Source organism: Amphiprion ocellaris, chromosome 20, assembly GCF_022539595.1.
Source record: "Amphiprion ocellaris isolate individual 3 ecotype Okinawa chromosome 20, ASM2253959v1, whole genome shotgun sequence".
In the NCBI taxonomy this organism is placed as follows: Eukaryota; Metazoa; Chordata; class Actinopteri; family Pomacentridae; genus Amphiprion; species Amphiprion ocellaris.
Window position 1 is genome coordinate 11,770,923 of NC_072785.1, and position 22,805 is coordinate 11,793,727.

Below are 22,805 nucleotides of genomic sequence, written 5' to 3' on the forward strand. Positions count from 1 at the left end.
CTACACCTCTGGTGCAAATATTTTTATCTCGTTTGACATAAATGACAAATCGACAGTGACATAATAATAATGATGAGTTTATTCTAAGTCCGTTTTATGGCCATATATCTCAATGAACTGTCACTTTATGAGCTTTAGCTCTCTGTTCTTTCACTCTCTATAGAAACTAATAAAAACACTATGAATTGTTCTTGAAATCTGTCCAGTTTTCCTGCTCACATTGCTTTTAGAATATAAATTAATATGATACACACTTTTATAATAATAATAACAATAACACCTTTTATTATTTGGGGGCCTTTCAGAGTGCCAAAAGACACCAGGGTGAAAACACATTCAAATAAACAATATAAAATTTAAAGATGTAAAAAATTTAAAAGAAGGAAATTTTGCAGTTTTTTAAACAACAGAAGACGAAAGAGGAAGGAAGTCAAAGAGAGTATGCTTGTTTGAACAGCTGGGTTTTGAGATGGGATTTGAAAATGTCCAGCTTTTGATAAAAGTGTTATGATTTGCTGTAACTCTCTTGAAAATTAAATGTAGAATAACTTTACCCCAAAATATTGAATACCGTGACAGCACAGTCGCATTCAATCTGTCTGTTATCAGTGTCCTCCTGTGCGAAAATGGATAGCATTGTAGAGTTTAAAGGTCGTCCAACAGTTTGAAACAGGCTCCACCAAATCTGTATCTGGGTGTATACACTTTAGTTTTAACTGTGGTGGCACTGAGTGGGCAGAAACACTGCGCTAATTTAGCATAATAACTTGGACAGAGGTGTATTGTTAACTTTGTTATTGCAGCAGGATTATGGTGGTGCAGTAAATTCTTCAACAGTTGTTCACCGTCTTTCAGTGACGTAAACAGGGGGAATAATTTCACTGAGATAAAATACTTCCTAACTGAATGTGATAAGCAGCCGTCTGACCAGGTGAAGTAATTGTTTTAGTATCTCCTGAGCTAATTCTTGTGAAACTCTTTTGTATTTGGCAGCACAGGAGAACACAGACACTACTGACATTTTAAGATTGCCGTGCTATCAAAAATCTAATCTATATGGCCTCATTGCCACTCAAAAGTAACATCAGCAGCACTGTTGCTCTCCATGTAAGGGAGTGGATACTGGAAATCTCACAATCATCACTGGCCATGACTGTGTTTCCTTAAGCACACAGTTTCTCTCCGACAAATCACCATAATGTATCTATTGTATCACTTGATTTAATGGGCTAAGTGAGGTATAAATAATGTCTCTCTCCAGGTGGGGAAATGCCAAAGATGCCAAGTAATCAAGGAGAACTGAAATGAAGCTTTTGCAAGCCAAAGGCATAACCAGACACGCCTATGACAACTTAATACCACAGCAGGGAAGCCAAGCACAGGTGTTTGTGAATATGCATGAATGCGTCTATATTTTTTATGGGTTTTTTTATGTACGTGTGTGTTTAAAAGACAATAAACACTGTGCTAGAAAGAATACCATCTCAGTTTTCAGAGCAACTTGTCTGCTTTATACATTAAAACAACCCTTGATCTATGAGGAGACAAAGCACAAAAGATCCACCACTGCAACAGAAAACAGTGAGATGACTTTTAAGTAAAGACAGGCATGGAAAATGGTTCTTTTTATGAGGATGCGTGTCGGTCATGTTTCATCCATCTTGAGAGGTTTGGCTCATGCACAGACAAGTTTCTGTCATGTTGGGAATTTGCCTTAATACATTAGATGCTATAAATGCATTACACAGACTGCAATCTAACGCATGAGGACGGGATACCAGGGGAAAGTAATCTCCTACACGGCATACTGCAGCGCACACAGACAAGCTGATTCAGGAAGAGCAGGTTTCTGGCCAACATCCTTCCTAATCAAAAACATCCTTCACCAGTCAGAAACATTAACTTGTTTATTCCTGTAAGAAGTTGCCCAAATCACAATCAGGTTATCCAAAAGATTCTCTTAAAAGAGGACGGTTTTGCTGTTTGCATTTCACATTTTAGCTATTTTATCTTATCCAGAGTGACTTGCAGTGGCTGCAGCGGCAGATTATCTCTAATAATCCTGCGCAGATCACCAAAATTACAAGCAACCAATAGTACAGAAAGCAAAGCTTGGGTCAACAGTCACTCGACAATATTCCTTTGACTACAAAATGAGCATGTAAGAAATAAAATGAGAACAAAGTGGGAGGATTTTATGTCACAATATGGCTTATGCTGGAGCTTTCCTGCTTTATGTCCTTTTTATAGTGGGGATAAGGATTAACATACTTAATTCAGTGTCCTCTCAGTGTGTTATGGCCCGTATTTAAACAGATGTAACCCTGATGGATCAAAATGTGGGGCAGCCTGTCATGTAGGGAAACATGCACTTATCCAATGCATCAGGCACACGCTATGTCTGAGGAGACCCTTTATAAAGACAACCTCCCTTGTATAATACAGTCATGTGAATCTCAACAGTCTTTCCAAGTTAAATCAATAATAGCTGACTTCCAGCTGCTCTGATTAAGTTCTGCTGTTTGAGGTTTTTATATCTTACTTTGGAAATACACAGAATGCCCCATGAGAGGGAACAAGCTCCAAATCCTTTGATACGTATAAAAAAGTGCTGTCCTACTGTCAGGTTTTATATCATTTTGAAGTACAGATGCCTCAGCCTGTCTAGTTCACCCTCCCATGGCCCTCTCTTTCTCACTGCAGGGGGACATTCCTCAATCCTCAGCCTCTGGCATGCAGTAAATCTGCCTGAGAGAGACCTACACTCTCCAGTCTGCCAGGAACCCTCTGCCAGGCAAGCAGGACATACAGCTATTTATCAGGTCTCAACCTCATGCTTTCTTTCTTTTCTCCTGAAGTGAACTGTGCTTAGGAGACTTACCGCATAAATATCTTGTGCAAAATAGTCTACTCAGGTGTTTCGTGTCTGCCAAAGGCAAAGTGCCTCAAGGTTAAGCTGAGGTGAAGGAGCAACTGTTAAAAGGTGTTAATGAGACAAGAGGAGCTCCACAAAGGCAGCTCCCTCCCTTCCTGCATCTCAGCATGACTTTTACTTCTGACTATACAGCTCTTCCAAAGTAGCTATCCCATTAAAAGAAAGAAAAAAAAAGCAGTTGAGCTCTTGGCAGCATTCCCTCTCTTTGTCTCTGCACACCTGGACTGAAAGTCCACTCCTTGAGAGGAAGGATTCCTTGGACTGACCTGTGTAACGGTGCAGAACATCAGCAATCACCTGCATGAATCTGGATCAGATTTTTTTTTCTCTCTGCAATGTTTAGAGGCCATACAGAGGACTCTATCTGAGAAAAACAATCAAGGCTTGCAGGTAGGCACTGGAGGAAGGAGTAAAATCTATGAAAATCCCTTAAAAATGAAGTTAACAGAGGAAAATTGTCTCATGTCATAAGTTTTAAAGTTCAAATAGTACACGATATTACTACAATAGTTAATTTTTTTGTTTTAAACATTGATCAGATGACTACTGGTGTGCAAAATAGGTCATTCATAGTCATAAACCATCAATAATTATCTTGTTTCATTGCAGTTAACAACTGTTCAGTTGTAATGACAATCAAAATTGCTGCCAGTTTTATGTCTGAAGTAGACAAATCATCATCATGGTCATAGTAGTGTTTTCATCTGTGTGAATTATTTAATTAGAAAAAATCTAATACCACTCTCATGTTTGTACAACTAGCAGCCGGTTAGCTCAGCCAAACACAAAGAATGGAAACTTTGGGAAACTAAATCCACCATAGTTACATACTTATGTCGCTGGATTGCACTTAAACAAGTCTATATAATGCTATATACACAAGCATTTTCCCCAAATGTCAAACAGTTCCTCTAATATGTATTGAAAACACAGTGCAAATTTTCAATGGGTGCTTTTTTTCAGGTTTTTCAAGTTTCTAACACCAAGCATAACATTTATTCAACTCATTTTCACATGTCACATGACTTCAAATCAGAGGAACTCACGTTTAAAAAAAGCCCAAAAAGTCGATTTTTTGAGTAAAACCTATATAGTAGAATTGATACATGACATGCTACCGCGTCCAGTAGTTTATACTGAAATCCTGGGTGTGCTAAAGGCAATCCTAGCTGACAGTGGGTGAGAGGCCTGATAAATCCCGAACAGGTCACTGACAAACAGACACAGACAGCCATTCACATTCACACTATTGAACAATTTTGAACTGCCACTTCCATGTGTCTGGACTCTGGGCAGAAACCAAAGCCCTGAGAGGAAACCCACACAGACTCAGGCCTAACACACAAAACTCCAAGCAGAAAAAGGCCTCAGCCGGGCAGAGTACACAAAAACAACATGCATCCAGCACCGTACGTCGACCCAAACCACATCTCACATAGGCTGCTCTCCATTTCACGACCGAGACAAATCTCAGCGACTTACTGTGGAATCTTTTGAATCCACACCCAAACCATGAGCAACAAGTCGCATGTGAAAAGATTTTTACGGTGTGAGCCAGCGCCGTATACCCGGCAATGGCACAGCATGGAGGGCACAACCACCGAAAAAAGCTCTGCTGTCTTGTTCCACTGCCAAGCCATAATAACAGCAATAAGGTTGGGGAGGCTCGTTAACCTTAATCTAGGAATTACACTGTGGCACCAGGGAGAGGAGGACGTGTTGTGTTTTGTGCTTGTACATAGGAGCTGGAATTAAACATTTACCACAGAGGGGGTGCTGCTGCAGCTTTGAACTGTGCAGAAAGGCAGAGTGGTGGCTCATGCAGTTCACACAGAGCCTGACTCAGATCACTCCCCTACTGTGCCCTGTTGAAACACTGAGCGCTTTTTATTAGTCTCTGCTGCCACTTTGTGGTTAAAATGCATCACATCAACTGCACAGAATCTCCTGCCAATGTCACATACAGGAAGGACTTACCAGGATAATGTTGACGGAAATTAGTTTAATTATGGGCCGAGAGCACAATAAATTGATGACAGGCTAAAAATATCAAGGTATGTCATCACAATATAAGTATATGGCATCTATTCACCCTGCAGTTCCTCCCATGACACACATACAGGCATCTTTAGAAAGCCTTTTCTTCTTCTTTTGTGGTTTTATGGCAAGATGCAGTTTACCAGTCTATTAAATCTGATCATGTTTAGAGGTTAAACCACTGAAATATAGGTTAAGTAGCTGAAATGAGCTAAATTTCAACAAGTTTTGTCAAGAAAATGTTGCTTTCACAATGAAATGCATCATATTAATACGCAAATAATGTCATACATTTATTTCAATTTAATCCAATTTCAGACTCAATTCAAAAAGCTCTATTTGTCCCCTGATGGCAGTTTATATAGTATATATGTCATGTACATCTCAATAAAGCACCCTAAAATGGGCAATTTTGCACAATACATAACTTTTTAAAATTAGAAAACCCGACAAAATCTTGACTTTCACTGATAAGACTCTGTTGATGTTGTTTTAATGCTGCATTACCTTCACCAATAACACTTGCTGCTCATTGTCCTTAATGCTACGAGGGCAGAATGAATAGTAGAGATCAAGTCAGATGAGGTTCAGAACATTTTTATGAAATCTGATGATGTCTTTTTGGAATTGTGGTGGTAGGAGCAGCAAAAGGACACTGCTCAGAGAAACTTTTGTAAGAAATTAACCTGAAAATATCAGTAATCATGTGTGTATATGTATTTTTCCATATGATTCTTTGTATTGCGGACAATAGGACGACAATATATTGGGTGCAGGGTGTTCTTTAATACCAAATGTGCCACTGCCCCTTAAAATGTTTGCATATGTTACTGATGAGCTGCACAAGGAGTGATGAAGGCAAACTAATGCCATTAAATTAAACATCCATCAAATCTGTATTTATTCTAGCCGATTAATTGTCATCATTCCAACTAATAGCTCCAATCATGACTCACTGATGAGACAGAAACTTGTTTAATTAGATGGCTGGCCGCCTGCAAATTAATTATAGACATTAATGAGATGTATAATGTGGGAATTAAAGAGAAAATAAAGCAACTACTCGGAAAGTTAAAGGCGCTTTGGTTTTAATTTGAGGCGAATTGAAGCTGGTGCTTTGACAACTTTATCCTCGAAGGGACTCAGAGCAAGTTTAAAGTGATATTCGTATTTCAGCAGCAGACACACTGGGAAAGTGAATCACCTTAGCTTTGTGAAAAATTAGGATAAAATTGCTGCATTTTCTTGTAGTTATATTTCTACACCTATTAAAGATCGATGTTGTATTCTCAAGAACAACAGAGGAATCAGTAAGACACCAGCAAAAACCTGCTTCTCTATTTCTTCAAAGCAATAAAGCAGTAAATCCATATTCCAGTGATCAGTGGAACAGGAAATGCCGACTGCACAACTCCAAAATTGCACCAAAGTGGGCGTCTCTTTTCATTTTGACTGTGATGAACAAACACGTGAAAACATGGAGGTGAATAGGCCTCTTGCACCATGTGGGGCTTTCCCAATAAGACTTGAAGAAGTTCACACCTCCTCTGTCTTGACTCTTAACACACTCCTACATGCACACTCTCACACACACAAGTCCTGTCGGCCGGATGAACACAGTCTGAGTCTGCTTTACAGCTGCAGCAGCATTCCTAGTGTTTACACCCTGAGAGACGCTGAAAGTTGAAGAAACAGTCTGGTAAGTCGACAACCTATAATTTGCTGCTGCTCTTATTTGGTGATATTAAGACAGGCAGACAAAAACAAAGGCTGTTTTCAACTGTGAGACGGCAAATCACAATGAGTGTAATGTAGTGTCTGAAAACGTACAAATAAACTCTTTAGTGACCAGCTCAACAAGAAGCATTAGGAAAAGAAAGAAAAGCTTAGTTTTATTGCTGATATTTTAAAAAATAAATTCATTTCTTGTGACTTCTTTGTGGTTTGTGTAGAGCTGAATAAAAAGAATGTGTGGTTTAATCGGGAATCTGAAAAAATGGCCTGCCACATTTTACCCTTCCTTCATTTCTTTCTGAATTGGATAAATTAATAAAATTAGTAGATTTTGGGAACTGAGGTCTTATGCTCATAAATTGTCACTGTTGATATTTGTTCTCTGGTTTTTCTTCCAAATTATGTTAATTGTCATAGAAAATTAACATATAAATCATATAATAACCATTAAGACGTCCGTTAATTGCAATGTATTCATCATTTATAAAGGTTGGCTTATTAATTAGCACCAGTATCCGTATTAAGAGGAACCACTTAATGTATTGCAATCTTTTCTGAAACAATCAGTTTCTAACAAAAACCATTCTAAAAAAATGCTATTGGACTTACATGTAAGTTGTGACAAAAACAAATCACTGCTATAATAATTCACTTCACTTTATGTTGCCTAGTTATCTCTCATTGCTTATTCTGTCATAACCCGTATAAAAGACACTACTTAACGGGCTTCAGCATGTCTTTGCTTTTACAGTTTAAACTCTTGTCTTGAATATCTGGTCAGGTCAGACAGAAACTGGAAGTGAGCCTCCCTGGTACAGATAAACACATTCCACAGACACTAAATTCCTAGGAAACAGAAAATTACTATTAGTAAACCTTTGAAAGTACTAAGAAGTCACAAATAAGGAGTATTTTGGAGTAATAAAATGGAAAACTTTGTGCGTTTTTTGCCGGGGAATGTGATCTTGCCAATACAGGGGTGTGTATGTTTAATGAACAACTCACCTAAATCTCCTTATAGTTCATTTAAGTCTCACTGTAGCGGAGCAAACCACCTATTTTTGTATTTTATCACTTATTGAATTGTAACTGCAGACACAGATTCTTCTCTTAGGTTAACAGATGACTTGATTTTGTGACTTCATTTAATGGTTGGTCATTTACAGCAGGAATAGAAGAAGGATCAAGTAGAAGTTGACTTTTACTCTTATGTCTGACTTTCTGTTTTGAATTCAGACAATCCTCACTTTGATTTCCTTTGAGTCACTTAAAATCATCAAAGAGAGTTTGATATCAGTGCTTATACAGCCTTAATGCCAGTGAATCTTCTCAGCTCCTTACCGCTTCAGTATTAGTGGTTTATGGTCACAAATTCCACCTCAGTATCTCACTATTGCTCTGTAACTGATTTAAGATAACGCATAGTCGATGAATGCTGCCATTTATCAACATTTGCGTCCTTTAATCTAAAATATTCGCCTCTAAAATACAAATGTTTCATATGTTTCAATAATCTGCCAGTCGCAAAAGAAGAACTGACTAGAGATGAACTTAGTTACAGTAGTGACGCCTTCCATATACGTGTTTTTTATGGAAGTAGACCAGACAGACAGCAGAGAGTGTGAAAATGCTCTATATGTGATGTGTTGAGTCAGAGCAAGACAGAGAGCAAAGTCTACGTGCTGCCAGTGAGGACGTGAAAGCAAAGCAAAGATAAGGAATGTGTTTAAAGAGCTTTTATCAGCTGATTTCATTTAAGGATCAAGATAATGGGTGGATGGAGATCAAGAAAGTGGAAAAAGTGGACGTAAAAGATGGAAGAAAAAAGAGAAAGGAAGCACGTGTGAAAATACACTCAATAATAAAGACGAAAGAAAAGACACAAAATGTTACAAATACAGGAAACACATTTGTAATGTTACTCGATTAACATTACAAATGTGTTAGACAAATTAGTCCTTGAAGCAGGTAGCGTAGAAATGAAAGTTAATTTATTATAATGATGTTAAGCACTTGTATGACTACTCATGCGCAAAATCAGTGGAATCCTCTAGTTGTTTCCTTTTTTTCAAATCAGTGTATTTCAAATTAGCAAGTTCTTGCTATCATGGTGTGTTTTCCTTTATTTATTCATTTATCTTTGCTTGGAATTGCTTCGCTAATGCCATGTTTGAACATTGTTTACTTGTATCTGCTGTAAATTGCATTATCTTCAAATGCAACAAAAAGTCAATGAGCCCCTTTCTAACCTAAACACCCTCAGGCAGGATTTAAATCTTCATCTAAACCCTTCTAAAGTGAAACATAAGGAGCAACATTTGCTTCTTCTTCAATTCTGATTCAATCAGCTGCTCAAACATACTGCTTTGCACTTAAAACACCGGAATGCTTGGTGTTTTGATTGTATTGATATATTTTGTCCTCCACTGACAGAAATGCTGGTGACCACTCAACCAGTTGACATGACAGGAACCCCTCATCTGGGCTCTACAGCCGTCGATAACTCAACCTTCCTGGACTCTGAGTTTCGCTATGTGCTCTTCCCCGTCGTCTATGGCATCATCTTCATCGTGGGCGTCTTTGCTAACATCTACGTATTGTTCGTTCTCCGCTGCCTCCGGGAAGCCAAAGCCATGGGCGAAATCCGCATCTACATGACCAACTTGACCATCGCTGATCTCCTATTTGTGTCTGCCCTCCCTTTTTGGATCGGGTACTACAGCCGTAATGGCACTTGGGTCTACGGAGACTTCATGTGTCGGCTGACGGGCTCGTTCTTCTTCATCAACACCTACGGCACCATCCTCTTCCTGGGAGCCATCAGCGTCAACCGATACTGGGCGGTCACTCGGCCTCTGGACGCGGCGTCTTCAGACCACAGGCGTCGTGGGATCATCGTGTGCGTCGTCATCTGGGTATTCACCCTGTCGTTGGCTGTTCCATATCTGGCATATCCAGGAACCAACACCGACTCCAACAACGTCACTCGCTGTTTTGAAGGATACCAGAACGAAACAAACTTTGAAAAGAAAAAAGTGGCTGTCACTCATTTTTTAATAATTGGAATGTTCTTCCTTGTCTTTTTCCTTGTTGTGGTGTGCAACTTCCTCATCGCTCGGGCCTTACTTTCTCAAAATGTTCCTCAGTCAGAATTTCAATCTTCAACAATTAAACACCGTAAGTCCAAGAGGACCATGTCTTCTTCAACGACAAGGCCCCGAGGGGTGAAGCGGAGGGCTCTGCAGATGTTGTTGGCAGTAGTGGGAGTATTTGTCCTGTGTTTCCTGCCCCACCATGTAGTTCAGGGTTTCTGGACGCTGGCAGTACTGCAGATCACAGAGGGTTGGGGCCACGTGAACTGGGACGAGAACACTCGTCAGATGCTCAATGACATACATCAGGTCACTTTGGTTCTCATGGGCCTCAACTGCATTTTGGATCCTATGGTTTATTATTTTGCCACAAGGAAGTTTAGGAGGTTCATTATGGCACACCTTAAAAAGTTAGTGAAGGGAGAAGGATGCTCGCATACAGTCACTTCACAGCTGTCCATGGACAGCAGGAATCATAGCCAGAGACTCCAGAGTGAGCACCAGCAACCCAGAGACGACAGATTCAAAGATTAGCAGTATTAAAATGTAGATATAATGACTATCATGCTGCTGTTAAAAATGGCAAAATTTACGTTCTTTTGATGCATCTCTTGAGCTCAGCAAGAGTTCAAGTGTTTAGAATTGGTGGCTTTACACCCGCACAGACAATGTAGTGTGCAAAAATGTGTGAAAAATTATCTCACAGTTAATATTTTGTCATACATGTAAGATCTGTGGTCTGAATTGCACCAGTATTTCTGCCCTTCCTGTGTGCAGCACAAACTGAACTGCAGAAGTTTTGCAAGCAGAAGTAAGTAACGCTGACGATTCTACAGAAGGATGACGTTGAATGATGGAGACGTTAGACATGTTATTTCAATCTTCACACTGGTGTTTTTGGCACAAAGTAGGGCGCTAAAAGCAGCAAAGAAGTCAAGGATGATACAAATATAAAAAGTCTATGGCCACCTCCTTTTGGGCATATCAGGCACTCGAATAGACACACACTTGAACTTCACAAACTGGATATTATATCAGCAAAAATGTGATAATGAGATTGTTGTCTGCCCTTAGGGAAGTATCTTTCTTTTTTTTAACATTGCTTGGGCAACTTATTTCTGGTATTGTGACACTAGGGAACAGAAGTAATAATGCCTGAGTTGTGTTTCCCCTCTGGCATCCAATATTGTGACATTGCATCTACGACTCATGGTAAAAATCCCATGATTCACTGTGAAAAAGAAAGCCAGTGCTTGTAATTATTCAGCTATTTGCTGTATATGTACAACACTGTATTATACATTTTCGGCGAGCTTATTTGTTTTTGCAAATCAGATGTATGATGTATTTTTTTATTCAGAGTAGCAGCTTTATTATCTTGTGCAGTGTTATTTTGATGTTAAAAAAGGAAAATGAGCTGTTTGTTCATGTATATAGCCTTGTCTTTTAATAAAACCATTATTTCCGTGTAAAGTTGTGATGTGATCATTAGAATAAATTAAAAATCAGTTTCTGGCACATCAGTAAGAAGGAACACAGCAGATAGGCATCTACGCTACACACTTTGAACTACACAGCCGTGGGTTTTTAGTACGTTCAGATTGCGATACATGACTTTTGTGAAAATAGATTAAATCTAACAAAGGCAATTCACACACTGGTGGCAAACTTCATCTATCAGATTCAATGTAATGCAGAGCTCTACATGCGGATAAGACTCAGCTTGAGTCATTTGTCATTCTTCCACTTTTTATTGCACATCTCCACCTTCTCTCTGCTCATGATTCATCATATACTTGAGTACACATTATCCTGAGTCATATTGGTGGGATCCAGATCTGTGTACGCTGGGTTACTGCCTGTGTAATTTATGTACACATCTCCGTCACTGTCACCCTGTGGCAATCCTCCCCTGGTGTAGAGAAAAAATGTGATGAGTGTGTTAATAAATACAACTCAGATCAAGAGAGCAAAGTCCAAACATTAAGATTAATGCAGAAATAAAGTCTTCTCTCATGACTTACTTTGATGCCATTTGGGGTCCAGGCAAACCTTCAACAAAACACAAGAATTAAAATGATCCACAGAACGTTTTGATTAGAATTTGCAAGCGCTCAACGGTCCACCTTACCTTTAACCGGGGTGTTGGAGGTGGATGTTGTGCCACCAAGTCTTTCGTAGGAGAGCCAGAAAATAATTGCAATGATGAAAACCCAGGACAGAAGAGAAAGGACGAAGCCAGCCATTCCTAAATACTCTCCCACTGATGTAATTTGGGGGAAACAACACAGAAATTTAGGCTTCGAATTTAAATGCCACAGCACAATAACAGCAGCTGAAAAGATTATTATAGGAGATTATTTAGATTATTATAAGATTGTCTTGCTAATATTCCTAATATTGCTAATACTGTAATGGCTTTGGACGATAACTTACCATTTGCAGAGAATCTTGCGACTTTCCACTGCTGATGTACTTGATTTTTTAACATCCAAACAAATATTAATACCTGCTTCCAAATTAAGCACTTCTATAAATTGTTCTATTGATTTCTTTACCAAGAATGTCAGGTGACTGTCTTGTGAAATATGGCAAAACTTGATCACAGCATGTTATTGCATGTCATTGCATTCATTCAGCTGCCAACTGTTATAAGCCCTGAAGGCACTATGGAAGTAGAACTGGTGCAAAATTAACATCTAACAATAACTTACCTTTGTTCAATAGAGACCCGACTAATGATGACTATTATTTACCATCAGCATTGCGATAAAATGGGCAGCATTGTTGTGGAGACCTGCAATTGCCTTTACATGTGCAGACTACAAACCTGTTGCTTGGATGGAGATGATATAGACTGTGTGGTTTGGGCTCCATATCCTCTGAGATAACTGGTTCTCAGCAAGGCAGCGGTACTGTCCACTCTGCTGTGGCTCGGTGAGCATCAGGTCGCTGCCATTGCCCACTACTTTCCAGGTCTGATGTTGCAGGTGTTGCCAAAACCAAGTGACGTGCGCCGACATGTTACCAGTGCTGCAGCTCAGACTAACGCTCTGACCTGCTGCGACTGGGTAGTCTGGTACAGCCACCACCTGCAGGAAAGAGAGGTCTGTGGAGAAACAGAATGCAGTAACAGGATATCTCTTTAAAGATAATATTGGTAATGCATACTGCATATATTTTTGTTTTTTGTCTTACTAGTGACATGGTTCTGCTACTGGCAATGTCGGTCTACGGTGACCTTTTGATTCTTCTTCAAAAGTCGTCATGGGCTTATGATTTTTTTTTTTTTTTTTTACATTAAAATGCTTCAAAAAGTAGTGGATGGATTCCCATGAATTTTGGTTCTGACATTCATGTCCCTGACTTTTCACATACTGTACATGTTATAAGTTATTACTTTTGCTAAAAAATACTGCAATGACCCATCATAATTCCTCTTGGTTATCACTTATGACCCACTTGAAGTATGACTGTGTGTCTATTTGCAGAGATCCTGACCTCTGCCTGCATATTCTTCTTTTCCTATGACTTTGTGTCCTGTGCTCAGTACCTTTATGAGCAGCAGTTTTATGCTACTGGGTGTGTGGCCTTCAGCCAATAACAACGTGTAAATGAGGTCATGACATACATGAGGTGACGGATCATAATAGCTACAAATATCACGGCACAGCAGAAGTAGACCAAGTAGAGAAAACTCATTGCAAAACAAGAGTGAACTCATTGTTGGCTTTAACATACTGACAAATACTGAAGGAGAGGATTGGGTGATGGCCTAGTTTTTGTTGGACAGTAGGAGTTGGAGGTCACCTTAGATTATTTTCTCCTGCACATAGACTATAAACAAAAGATGGACATAGCTGCTGTGGTGTTACCCATTAGCTTGATGACGACCGTTTTGAAGCCTGCGGTTTGGCATTGGGGCATCACCAGCTTTAAATTTTGAAACCAGATGTAATGAGTGAGGTATGGGTGTAAAGCCCATGTGGAAGCAACCTGTCACTCCAAGGGTACCCTCAACAAAGTACACCCCAGGTTTTCATCTATTTTTACTTTAAATGTGACAATATTTTACAAAATGAACATCATGCTCTATTAAAAAAGCGTTAAAAGTAGTGATTAAAACCATAAACCTACTAGGAATATGTTTACTGAATTAACAAATCACGGAGGACGTAGAGCCATTTTCTTATTGACTTACATACAATCAAACTTCTTTTTGCAAACAGTCATGTCGCCCCCTGTCGGCTATTAAAATGAATGTAGGCTTAAGGCGTATTTTGAACCCTAAGCCTATCTTTAATATATAGTCTATGCTAAAGGATCCAGCTTTTAAACCAGAACAAATGTAACAGTCCAACAATGGTGGCTTGTAGTGCCTCTTTTAGTTAAAGAGGACCCAAGTTTGGATGTTGTATTTGCAAACAGTGGCCAGTATTTCCTGTCTAGTATACCTTTAACTTTATCAACACATTGAAATGTATTGCTTTACCTCTAAATTCTGATGTACCATTTAATACCAGCAAAATTAATAGTATTCCAATGAGCCTCAAATGCACTTCATGATTAATACTAATTGGCAAATGCTGAAGTTGTAATGCGGTAAACTAAGATGTTAACCAAAATAAACATCATATTTCTGCATACTTTAGCACCATTCAACTCAAAACAACACATGTAGGGTACATCGGTGTTCAGCTTCACAGAGCTATCGCCATACATTATTTTTTAATATGTGTACATTATTGATATAAACACTTAATTTGTCGATACATTCTGTTTTACCTTCATGAGCCGCTGTAGTTTCTGGCATAGCAGTGCTGTTAATCGGCCTTGTCTGGTTTTCAACTGCTAAAACATCAAGAAACACAAGTAACTCACAAAAAAACATTTGAAAACTAAATTCTGGATTCTTTTACTATGTTCACAAATCAAATCGTCTTACCTGTGCTCTCACACAGAAGTAAAAGGAGAGTAAAGCCAAGCAGCATATTGTTGGACGCAAAAGAAAACACCACAGGTATGTCGAGCTAACAGGTACAAAAACGAATGAATGTGTTGCAATCAACGCATAGGTGAGACTGGAGGAAGTATGAGACTGGGAAACTGAAAGAACGGAAGTATCAAGTTCCTTTTTCCGAATAATTAAAGCAACAATAAAGAAATAATGTTTAACATTAACCCGCTTTTTATATACAGGGCAAGAAGCAGCATGCAGTGTTGGCCTTTAAACAATTGGCAAGGTGCACAAGCGGCAAAAATAGAAGCACAAATCAGCAGAGAAACATAATTAAACCCAATCTCACCCAAGAAAAGCCCTCAGTTTGTAACATTTACAATCTGTCAGTCAATGTATGCCCTGCGGGAAGAGAGCTTACCAGACCTCGCTAACTTTTAATGCATTTTTTAAATTCACAGCTGGCAGGCAAGTCTATCAGACACTCCACACACTTGGTTTGAAATGCTTCATATCTCCGACAGTGGTCACCTTCAGGCTCAGACTGTGATGACAGCTCAGATTGTTGCTGTTGGACAGTTTGACACCGGACCTCTCACCTGAGGCAAACACTCAGTGGCTGCCAAGACGGATCGGGAGGAGCAAAGTGGATTTTCAACAGTTCTGCACAAAGCACAGAAATATAACACAAACATATCTGAGTTTATATGCATATGAAAGGAACAAACAACAAAAAATGTGTATAATCTTACAATGCAATGAGTCAGCTGCATGAAAAGTACTTCTGTTGGTAGAAATATGATAGGTTTTAGTGTCATTTTCTTAATTTGTGGATTCACCAACCACTCTTGAGTAGTTTTTGCATTAAAAGTTTTCGTGAAGTTTTTGTAGATTTTTTTTATTTGTCAATACATCTTCTCAAACAAGACTCCCATATGTAATTATAAGCTTTAATTTATAGTCGAACAAGACTTTAGGTATCACATTTCACTAAGCTTCATTCACATTGGAAGAATGTATTGCAGGTGGAATACATTTCAAATATACTTTTGTCACTTGTGAAGATATATCTACACATATGCAGTCATGAATAAAAAATGACACACACTTGTAAATACCCCATATATCCTGGCAGTCTTGAGTTCCAATAATTCAGAATTTTCTATGCTGGATTCATTGAAACCGATGCATCTTTGTTACAAAAAAACATCCTCCAAAAACATTTTGGTTCTTTCGCAGATTTATAATAAGTTTTCTAGAAATATGACAACATCTGCTGGGTCAAAAATATAAATATAGCAACTTGAATTATTGATTTTGGTGATGTAGAAAGTTGTGTTAATGAAATTTTGTTAGTGGCTTGCCCTGTTAACTTCTCATGAGTGATTATGATTGATTACAGCTGCTGACTCCTTTGAGCCATTTACTAAAAAGGGCCCATTTGATGAACACTACAGCGAGAAAGTCTGAGGAGCATAACAAAGATCTGCTAAAACAAATCATTGAGTCAAAAAAAGGAGTCAACTCAAGACTGTCATTATACGTGGTCTTATGTAAACTTTTGTTAACCACGATATGTTGGAAGATCACCCAAACCTCAACCATGACCAACCACGAATCCCCAATGAGTTGTCTGTTGTTCTAAGAATGACCAAAAGCCTAACATTCATTCAAGGTGTATCTCAAAACTGTACAGACATGTTTTTGTCCCCTTAATGTAGGTCAGAAAAGGCTTTTGGTATCTTGATTTAATTCCCTTTTATCGTGTTTTTTTTTTTTTTCCTGTTTGGTATGAAAGCAGAACAAGTCATCTGTCTCATGGTTTTTTCCATATAAGACAGAGATGTAACCACTCTTGAGGTAAAGGCGTGCACATTGTTTTTGCACATGCAATGAACGAGTCAAAGAGTTATGTCCTTAAAATGTAGGAAGTGGTTTCTCTTGCGCCATAAAACTGTTGCTAAAACGAACTGACAGCTGCTGTGAATTTCTGCACAGCACGAATATATAGAGAGGGAGACTTAGGCTCCCTTACACACAATAAAATAAAACTTAACAGGTTTGACCTAAAGCTGCTTTGCTCAGTGTCAGTGCTGTTAACAGCTGTTGATGACTGCTGAATGTGCAATTATGCAACAATTTGCCAGAAAGTTCATTGACTCAACCTAAAAGATGACAATACATTATGTAAATGAGGTGTTTGTGACTTGTTTCTGCTGCAAGTTTAAGTGAATGCAACAACACAAAATACCCACACTCAATCGTCAGTAAAAGTCCAGCATTGACGTTGTGCAATGAGTACAAAATTTGTTGAACATAAAAATTATTATTTGGGCAGAATGGCAGTTTTGATAATAAACACATCACTTTAACATGAATTTAACTGCATATATTGTACAATACCAGTTAAAGCACAGCTCCAAACTTCAAAAATAAATACGTAAACAAGACATATGGAATTATATAGCCCACAAAAGTGTAAAAAAGGGAAAATGTGTTTTAAAGTTTTTTCTTCAAAGTAGCCACCTCTTTTCAGTTTTGCACACTCTTTCACATATTCTGAGCACTTGTTTGCTTTTCCTTCACTCAAACTCATCCCAGACCTCCTCAGCTGGATATATTTTGGGTTATTTTAGAGGTCTGCACATTGGATGCAGCGTTCCAACACTCTTTTTCTCAGTCAAACAGAGTTTTGCTGGAGGTGGGTTTTTGGGGTCATTGCAGTGTTAAAAACAAAAGATGGCCTCCACTAGCTACAAACCAGATGGGATGATCTGCTGCTGCAGAATGTTGGAGGTCCCATACTGGTTTAAATGTCGGCTTAAATCGTGAATAAATCATTAACAGTATCATCAGCTACGCTTCCCCCACACCATCATAGCTCCTCCTCTTGGCTTCATGTTCAAAACGAGACACACAGGTATGCATTTGTTTCCCTTCTTCAAGTCTCTAAAAGACACTAGTTCAAAACAAAACTGTTTCTTTGCCAAAGTACTTCTCTTGGTCTTATAGGTCTCCTTGTTGTTGTTGTTGCTATTTTTGTAGTTGTTTATTTTATTGGTGATGTTGTTCATTTTATTTCTGTTGTTGCTTATTTTATTTTAGTTGTTTATTTTATTTTTGTTGTTGTTTATTTTATCGTTTTTGTCATTTATTTAGTTTTTGTTGTTGTTTATTTTATTTTTATTGTTGTTTATTTCATTATTTTGTTGTTTATTTTATTTCAGTTGTTTTTTTTTAATTATTTTTGTTGTTTATTTGTATTTTTGTTGTTGGTTATTTTATTTTTTTTTATTGTTGATTTTTGTATCTGGTACCTCTAATTAATAAACCAGGCCCTTGCAGCAGAGGTAACTGTTAGAGTTGCTTTCTTTGACAATCCTCATAAGAGGCAGCATCACCACAGTGTTGGATGATTTTTACAAATGCACTTGAAGAAACTTTTTAAGAAACTTTTCTTATTAAAATCTTCTAGATTTATTGATCGTTATGTCTTGGACTGTCAAGTGTCTTATATAACATCATATCAATGATAACAATAGCTGAGGAGGGAGTGTGTATAAATTGACAGCAGCACAACCAAACTGATGGTCTTATTACAAGAAGGGGAAAAATACATATATTGTTTTACTTTATACACACTGTAAAAATGGTTTCAGTTTATTTTTTTTAATAAACTACTTATTTTACAAAATTTCTCAGTTTTGTTAAATTACAGATAATATCTAGGAAAATCACAGAAAACAAGGAATAATTTGCATGTTAACTGAAAAACAAACAAACAAAACAAGCCAAACGATATGTATGTATTTGTTGTTTTAATTTTACAGACTTTTTTTTTTACAATGTTAACCCTAACCCATAAAACAACAACAAAATACAAATAGCATGCCAAAACATCCACATAAAAAAAAAAATCAGTATTTTCACAAATAATATTTTGTTATTTACAATGTGTGACCGTGGAAGGCATTATTATTATCATGTTTTTTCCTTCCCTTTTAAACACAGATTTTATAGAATCTGCAAACTGAGTGATGAGTCGCCTCATAAATACACGGAGCACAATAATTCTCACTCATTTTTGTTTGAGTTGTCCATATAGTGTGACAGTAAATGTACATTTTTTTCTTTCAATGTCTTTCATATTATTTAAATTGTCAGCGCAAGACTCACAGCCTTCTCTTTCATAATATACCAATGGTGAGCAAAAGGAATTTACGATACGTCCTGCATTAGTGCATGAATTCATCCTGAGTCACCTGTTAGTTACCATTTTATCAACCCTTTTCCCTGTTGAGGCACAATTTAAAACCCTATAAACTCATTTGTATTTATTAGTTTGACTAGTTACATTTTGTTATGTTACCTTTCGCAATAAAAACAGAAAAACAACAGCAACTTTTTCCACTTCTACCTGGTCAATATTTGCCGTAGATATGAAGAAATGATCAAAAAGTTCACCGAAAGCCTGAAGTTTTTATTGAAGCATCAGCTGCGGAAGTTGATTGCTCTCAGTAATGCTGCTATTTTTAGCTTGAGTTGGAACAACACCTTCTTGCTGACATCGCTTCTGCTATTTCCTTTTCTTTTGCAGTATGAAATCTACTGTGCGATAGTGTTTCTCCTCATGCCCTTTGGCCATCTGTGACTTCCTCTTAATGAAGTTGTGTACACCAGAGGGGACAGTTGTTCCTCTGTCCCCTCTGGTGATGGCAATACCGTGTAATTATCTGTCTTTATGTGTGTGTGTGTGTGTGTGTGTGTGTTTTACCTCCAGTCATTACTCTTCATTATTTTTCTATTATTCATCACTCATTCATTATTCTCCCTGCACTGCTGGCTTCACTCAGGTTCTCACCACAGACACCGTTACAATCATCCTGCAATAAAGTTTGTGAGATACGCACATATGTAACATTATCCCACATGTCGATGTTTACTTTGACCTACTGTGACAAATATAAATAACATAATTTGCATACTTTATGAATTAGGTGCCTCTATGAACACTGACTTTGTAGATCTGTAGGGGGCAGCATCCACCCAGCAGTTAAAGAAGCTGGTTCGTGTGAGCTTGGACAGGAAAAACATGAAGAAGACTGAAGAAGTCGTCCCCTCTGAACTTAGACATTATTTCACTCCTTCGCCTTAATAAATTATGTCAATCAAAGACTCATAAGTCTTCATTTCTTCCATAAGTGTGTTCAAGCAACATCCACAACATAATATGGCTTTTGTGCGTATAGAGAACACTAAAAAAGAAAAAGAATTGGGGCCAAAAAAGTCAACCCATGTGCATTTCCACAGGTATGTTGAACAAAATAACTATATTAGGAATTAGAAATTATGAGCTGTGGTGGATTAAAAATAAAACTTACCTATACAAATACATTTTTTTTACATCAGTGGTAGATGGAGGAATGAATGCATGTGGAGGAAAAAAAAATCTATATGACAAAGACTGTTTGGTGAACAATTACCAGATAATCATATATGTTAAATGTAACATAAATAGAGGAGAGCTATGAAGACTGTAAACAGACTCAGTAAAGTCAGTTGACAGTAATATCTACTGCATCTAAAATTGGATAACGATAACCCACATTAGAATTTAAGAGCAAAACATCTGAAATTATAATTTCTTCTGTCAAAGATGGCTTGGTCTGGCTTTAAACCTGCAATAATGGATATTTTTGGCCACTTGGAGGTAGTTGAATTAAGATGCAAACACAACAATGGCAAATATTACCACTTCAGTTAATATAGGAAACTTACATTTACTTATTTACAAATCTAAGAGTTAAAAACCAACATTATAAATAAGAGTCACATTTCTAGCCACATGTAGAATGTAAGTTCAACATTCACTCATTTTTATGGTACATATTTTAACATTACTGTCATTTCTTTCATTATTATGATGATAAAAAATATTGATTGTAGCCACTGTAACTGCAAAGACAGACAGTCAGGCTACAAAACACACAGCAGCAGTAATCCTTTGAGACCTTTCGGTAATTAAGTGTCGGCTCCATGTATCTGAGAGTGAGTTTTTCAGCTTCCCTGAGCAGCTACAAACTCGAGTCTGTCTCAGCGAGAGCTTTAAATGAACACATAAGCAACCACTGGATGGAGCTCAGCACTCAGAGTTGCCACTTATTATTTGTGCTTGCATGAAAGCCCCAGCTATGCACAGCAGCTTTGCTTTTAGGCATTTTTTCATGTACTGGGTGTATAATGAGAAATGAGAAATCCATTAGGCAGGTCTTCCAGTGGAGGGGAAGATTGGAAATGGTCAGTTGAGGGCAAAAATATTTAGAGTATTTTAATGCAACACAGCAAACACAATGGCTTGATTTTTACATTTTGACACCGTGGGATTAATCCAGTTTTATATGTAATAGGGATCTACATGCATATGAAAAGTAGTCTCAGGTTGGTAGGTTAATTCCCTTCAAATGAATTCATGCACTTGCCTTCAGTGTCTTTGTGACAGTCTCTGGCTCTGGGGCGTTTCTTCAGTTCACACTTGAATTCCTGCTCCCCTCCTCTTGTGCTTTCAGTTTGTCTGAACATTCGCTCAGTGGGGGGTTACAGTCACTTCATTACGAGGAAAATACATTATTATGTTGTTGAGTGGAGATTCAGCCAGTGATATCCTCTCGGAGACAGTTGTTCTTGATGACCCAAATGAAATATGAAAGTGTGTGTGTGTGTGTGTGTGTGTGTGTGTGTGTTTGTGAGCACAGAAGCTGAAGGAACGCACTCATCCCTGCATCATTTTTTGATGGATAAGTTTCCTCCCTCCTCTCGTCACGCGTTGGTTGTCACAGCGATGACGAGTGGCTTCCTTCTGCTTTTCTGGCGGGTGGTGGGATGTGACAGTCGTGCAGGCAGCTGCCAGCATGCGTCTCTCTTGTTCTTCCTCCTACAGACCCCCCTCCTCCTCAGCCGTCACACTCTTCTAATGATGAACTCCTTTTCTTATTGTCCGTTTTTACCAGACCTCTCCTCAGCAGTCCACAGCATCTTAAATTATGAATTTGATTTCTTTCTTCCCGTCTCTGTCGGCAGGCCTGTGTGCTGCTTCAGAGAATAATAACAGTATTGAGAACAGCAACAGCAGTGACAAGAGCTATTACAACAACATGCAACACAACAACAGAGTACAGACAGCACTCAACTCCAGATGGGCGCTTCCTGTGCCAGGCAGGAAATGGCACTGAGCTCCCCCGCCATCATATTTCATTTTAGCAGAGAAGAGAGATGATCATCACTTCATCTTCAGCACATCCATTCCCCCAACGGGTGAGCTGTAAATTCATTTCAGTCTTTTTGTTCTCCTGCTTTGCGTGGATCCCACTTGGGTTGTTGTCATCGTTTGCAGGAAACAGAAGGCATTCAATATTTAGCCTCAGAGCCTTTGCTGCCGTGCCTGCCGTCTCTTCTGAGTGGAATGGAGATGGTTTGATGGTGGCTGACCACACGCCCTCATCTGCAGGACATACACATGGATGCAACAAGAAAGTTCTGTAAACAGTCTTGCGAATATAATAAAGTAAAGATCAGTTTGAAATAAACAAAAAATGAGTCATTATGAATAAAGGAGCAGTCTGCTAACAGCTGTAAAGGAGTGTTTCTAAAAGCTGGGGGATGTGTGTCACAATTTGGGGAAGGAAATTTAGAAAATGTAAGGTCAGTTTGCCAAGTAGGTAGTGTTTAATAAATAACATATTTAAACAGATAGATACTTGACTTAAAGAAAAAGACTTGAGACACTGAACATCAAACATTTTCAGGACACCAACTGTTCACAGAAGTACTAAAGATCTGTAATTTGTAATGTGCAATATATACAATGCGCAAAAATGTAGAAAATTTGTTCTGCAAAAAGTCGACAGCGTGCAAAATGACTTGCATATATCCATCCAACCATCTATCCATCTTCTATACATCCCTTTCATATCTAAAATCTCAACATAACACAAAGTAGAAATATAGATATTAGCATACTGAATTGTAGGATTTGCATAATGTAGAGATGATG

General features: G+C 38.2%; 2 protein-coding genes across 2 annotated transcripts; one reads left to right on the forward strand and one right to left on the reverse strand.

Moving 5' to 3' along the window:
- The first annotated feature begins 6,541 nt into the window (after positions 1–6,541).
- On the forward strand, positions 6,542–11,271 carry ptafr (platelet-activating factor receptor). The gene is made up of 2 exons (XM_023277452.3): positions 6,542–6,671; positions 9,140–11,271. The coding sequence occupies exon 2, from the start codon at positions 9,142–9,144 to the stop codon at positions 10,330–10,332; it is 1,191 nt and encodes a 396-aa protein (XP_023133220.1). The 5' UTR covers positions 6,542–6,671; positions 9,140–9,141; the 3' UTR covers positions 10,333–11,271.
- A 114-nt stretch (positions 11,272–11,385) lies between these two features.
- LOC111573346 (uncharacterized) lies at positions 11,386–14,871 on the reverse strand. Its single transcript, XM_023277460.3, has 6 exons — positions 14,744–14,871; positions 14,584–14,649; positions 12,629–12,907; positions 11,930–12,061; positions 11,823–11,850; positions 11,386–11,710 (listed from the first exon to the last, which is right to left on the reverse strand). Exons 1-6 carry the CDS (start codon positions 14,787–14,789, stop codon positions 11,587–11,589), a joined length of 675 nt encoding a protein of 224 aa, XP_023133228.2. The 5' UTR covers positions 14,790–14,871; the 3' UTR covers positions 11,386–11,586.
- Between the last annotated feature and the right edge of the window lie 7,934 nt (positions 14,872–22,805).

What these genes read in the sequence shown, in the direction of transcription:
- ptafr (XM_023277452.3), top strand. Translation starts at nt 9,142, where the DNA reads ATGCTGGTGACCACTCAACCAGTTGACATGACAGGAACCCCTCATCTG.
- LOC111573346 (XM_023277460.3), bottom strand. Translation starts at nt 14,789, where the DNA reads ATGCTGCTTGGCTTTACTCTCCTTTTACTTCTGTGTGAGAGCACAG. An exon ending in AACTACAGCGGCTCATGAAG is followed by an intron (nt 12,908 to 14,583) that starts GTAAAACAGAAT and finishes GTTTCTCCACAG; the next exon opens with ACCTCTCTTTCCTGCAGGTG. An exon ending in CATCTCCATCCAAGCAACAG is followed by an intron (nt 12,062 to 12,628) that starts GTTTGTAGTCTG and finishes AAATTACATCAG; the next exon opens with TGGGAGAGTATTTAGGAATG.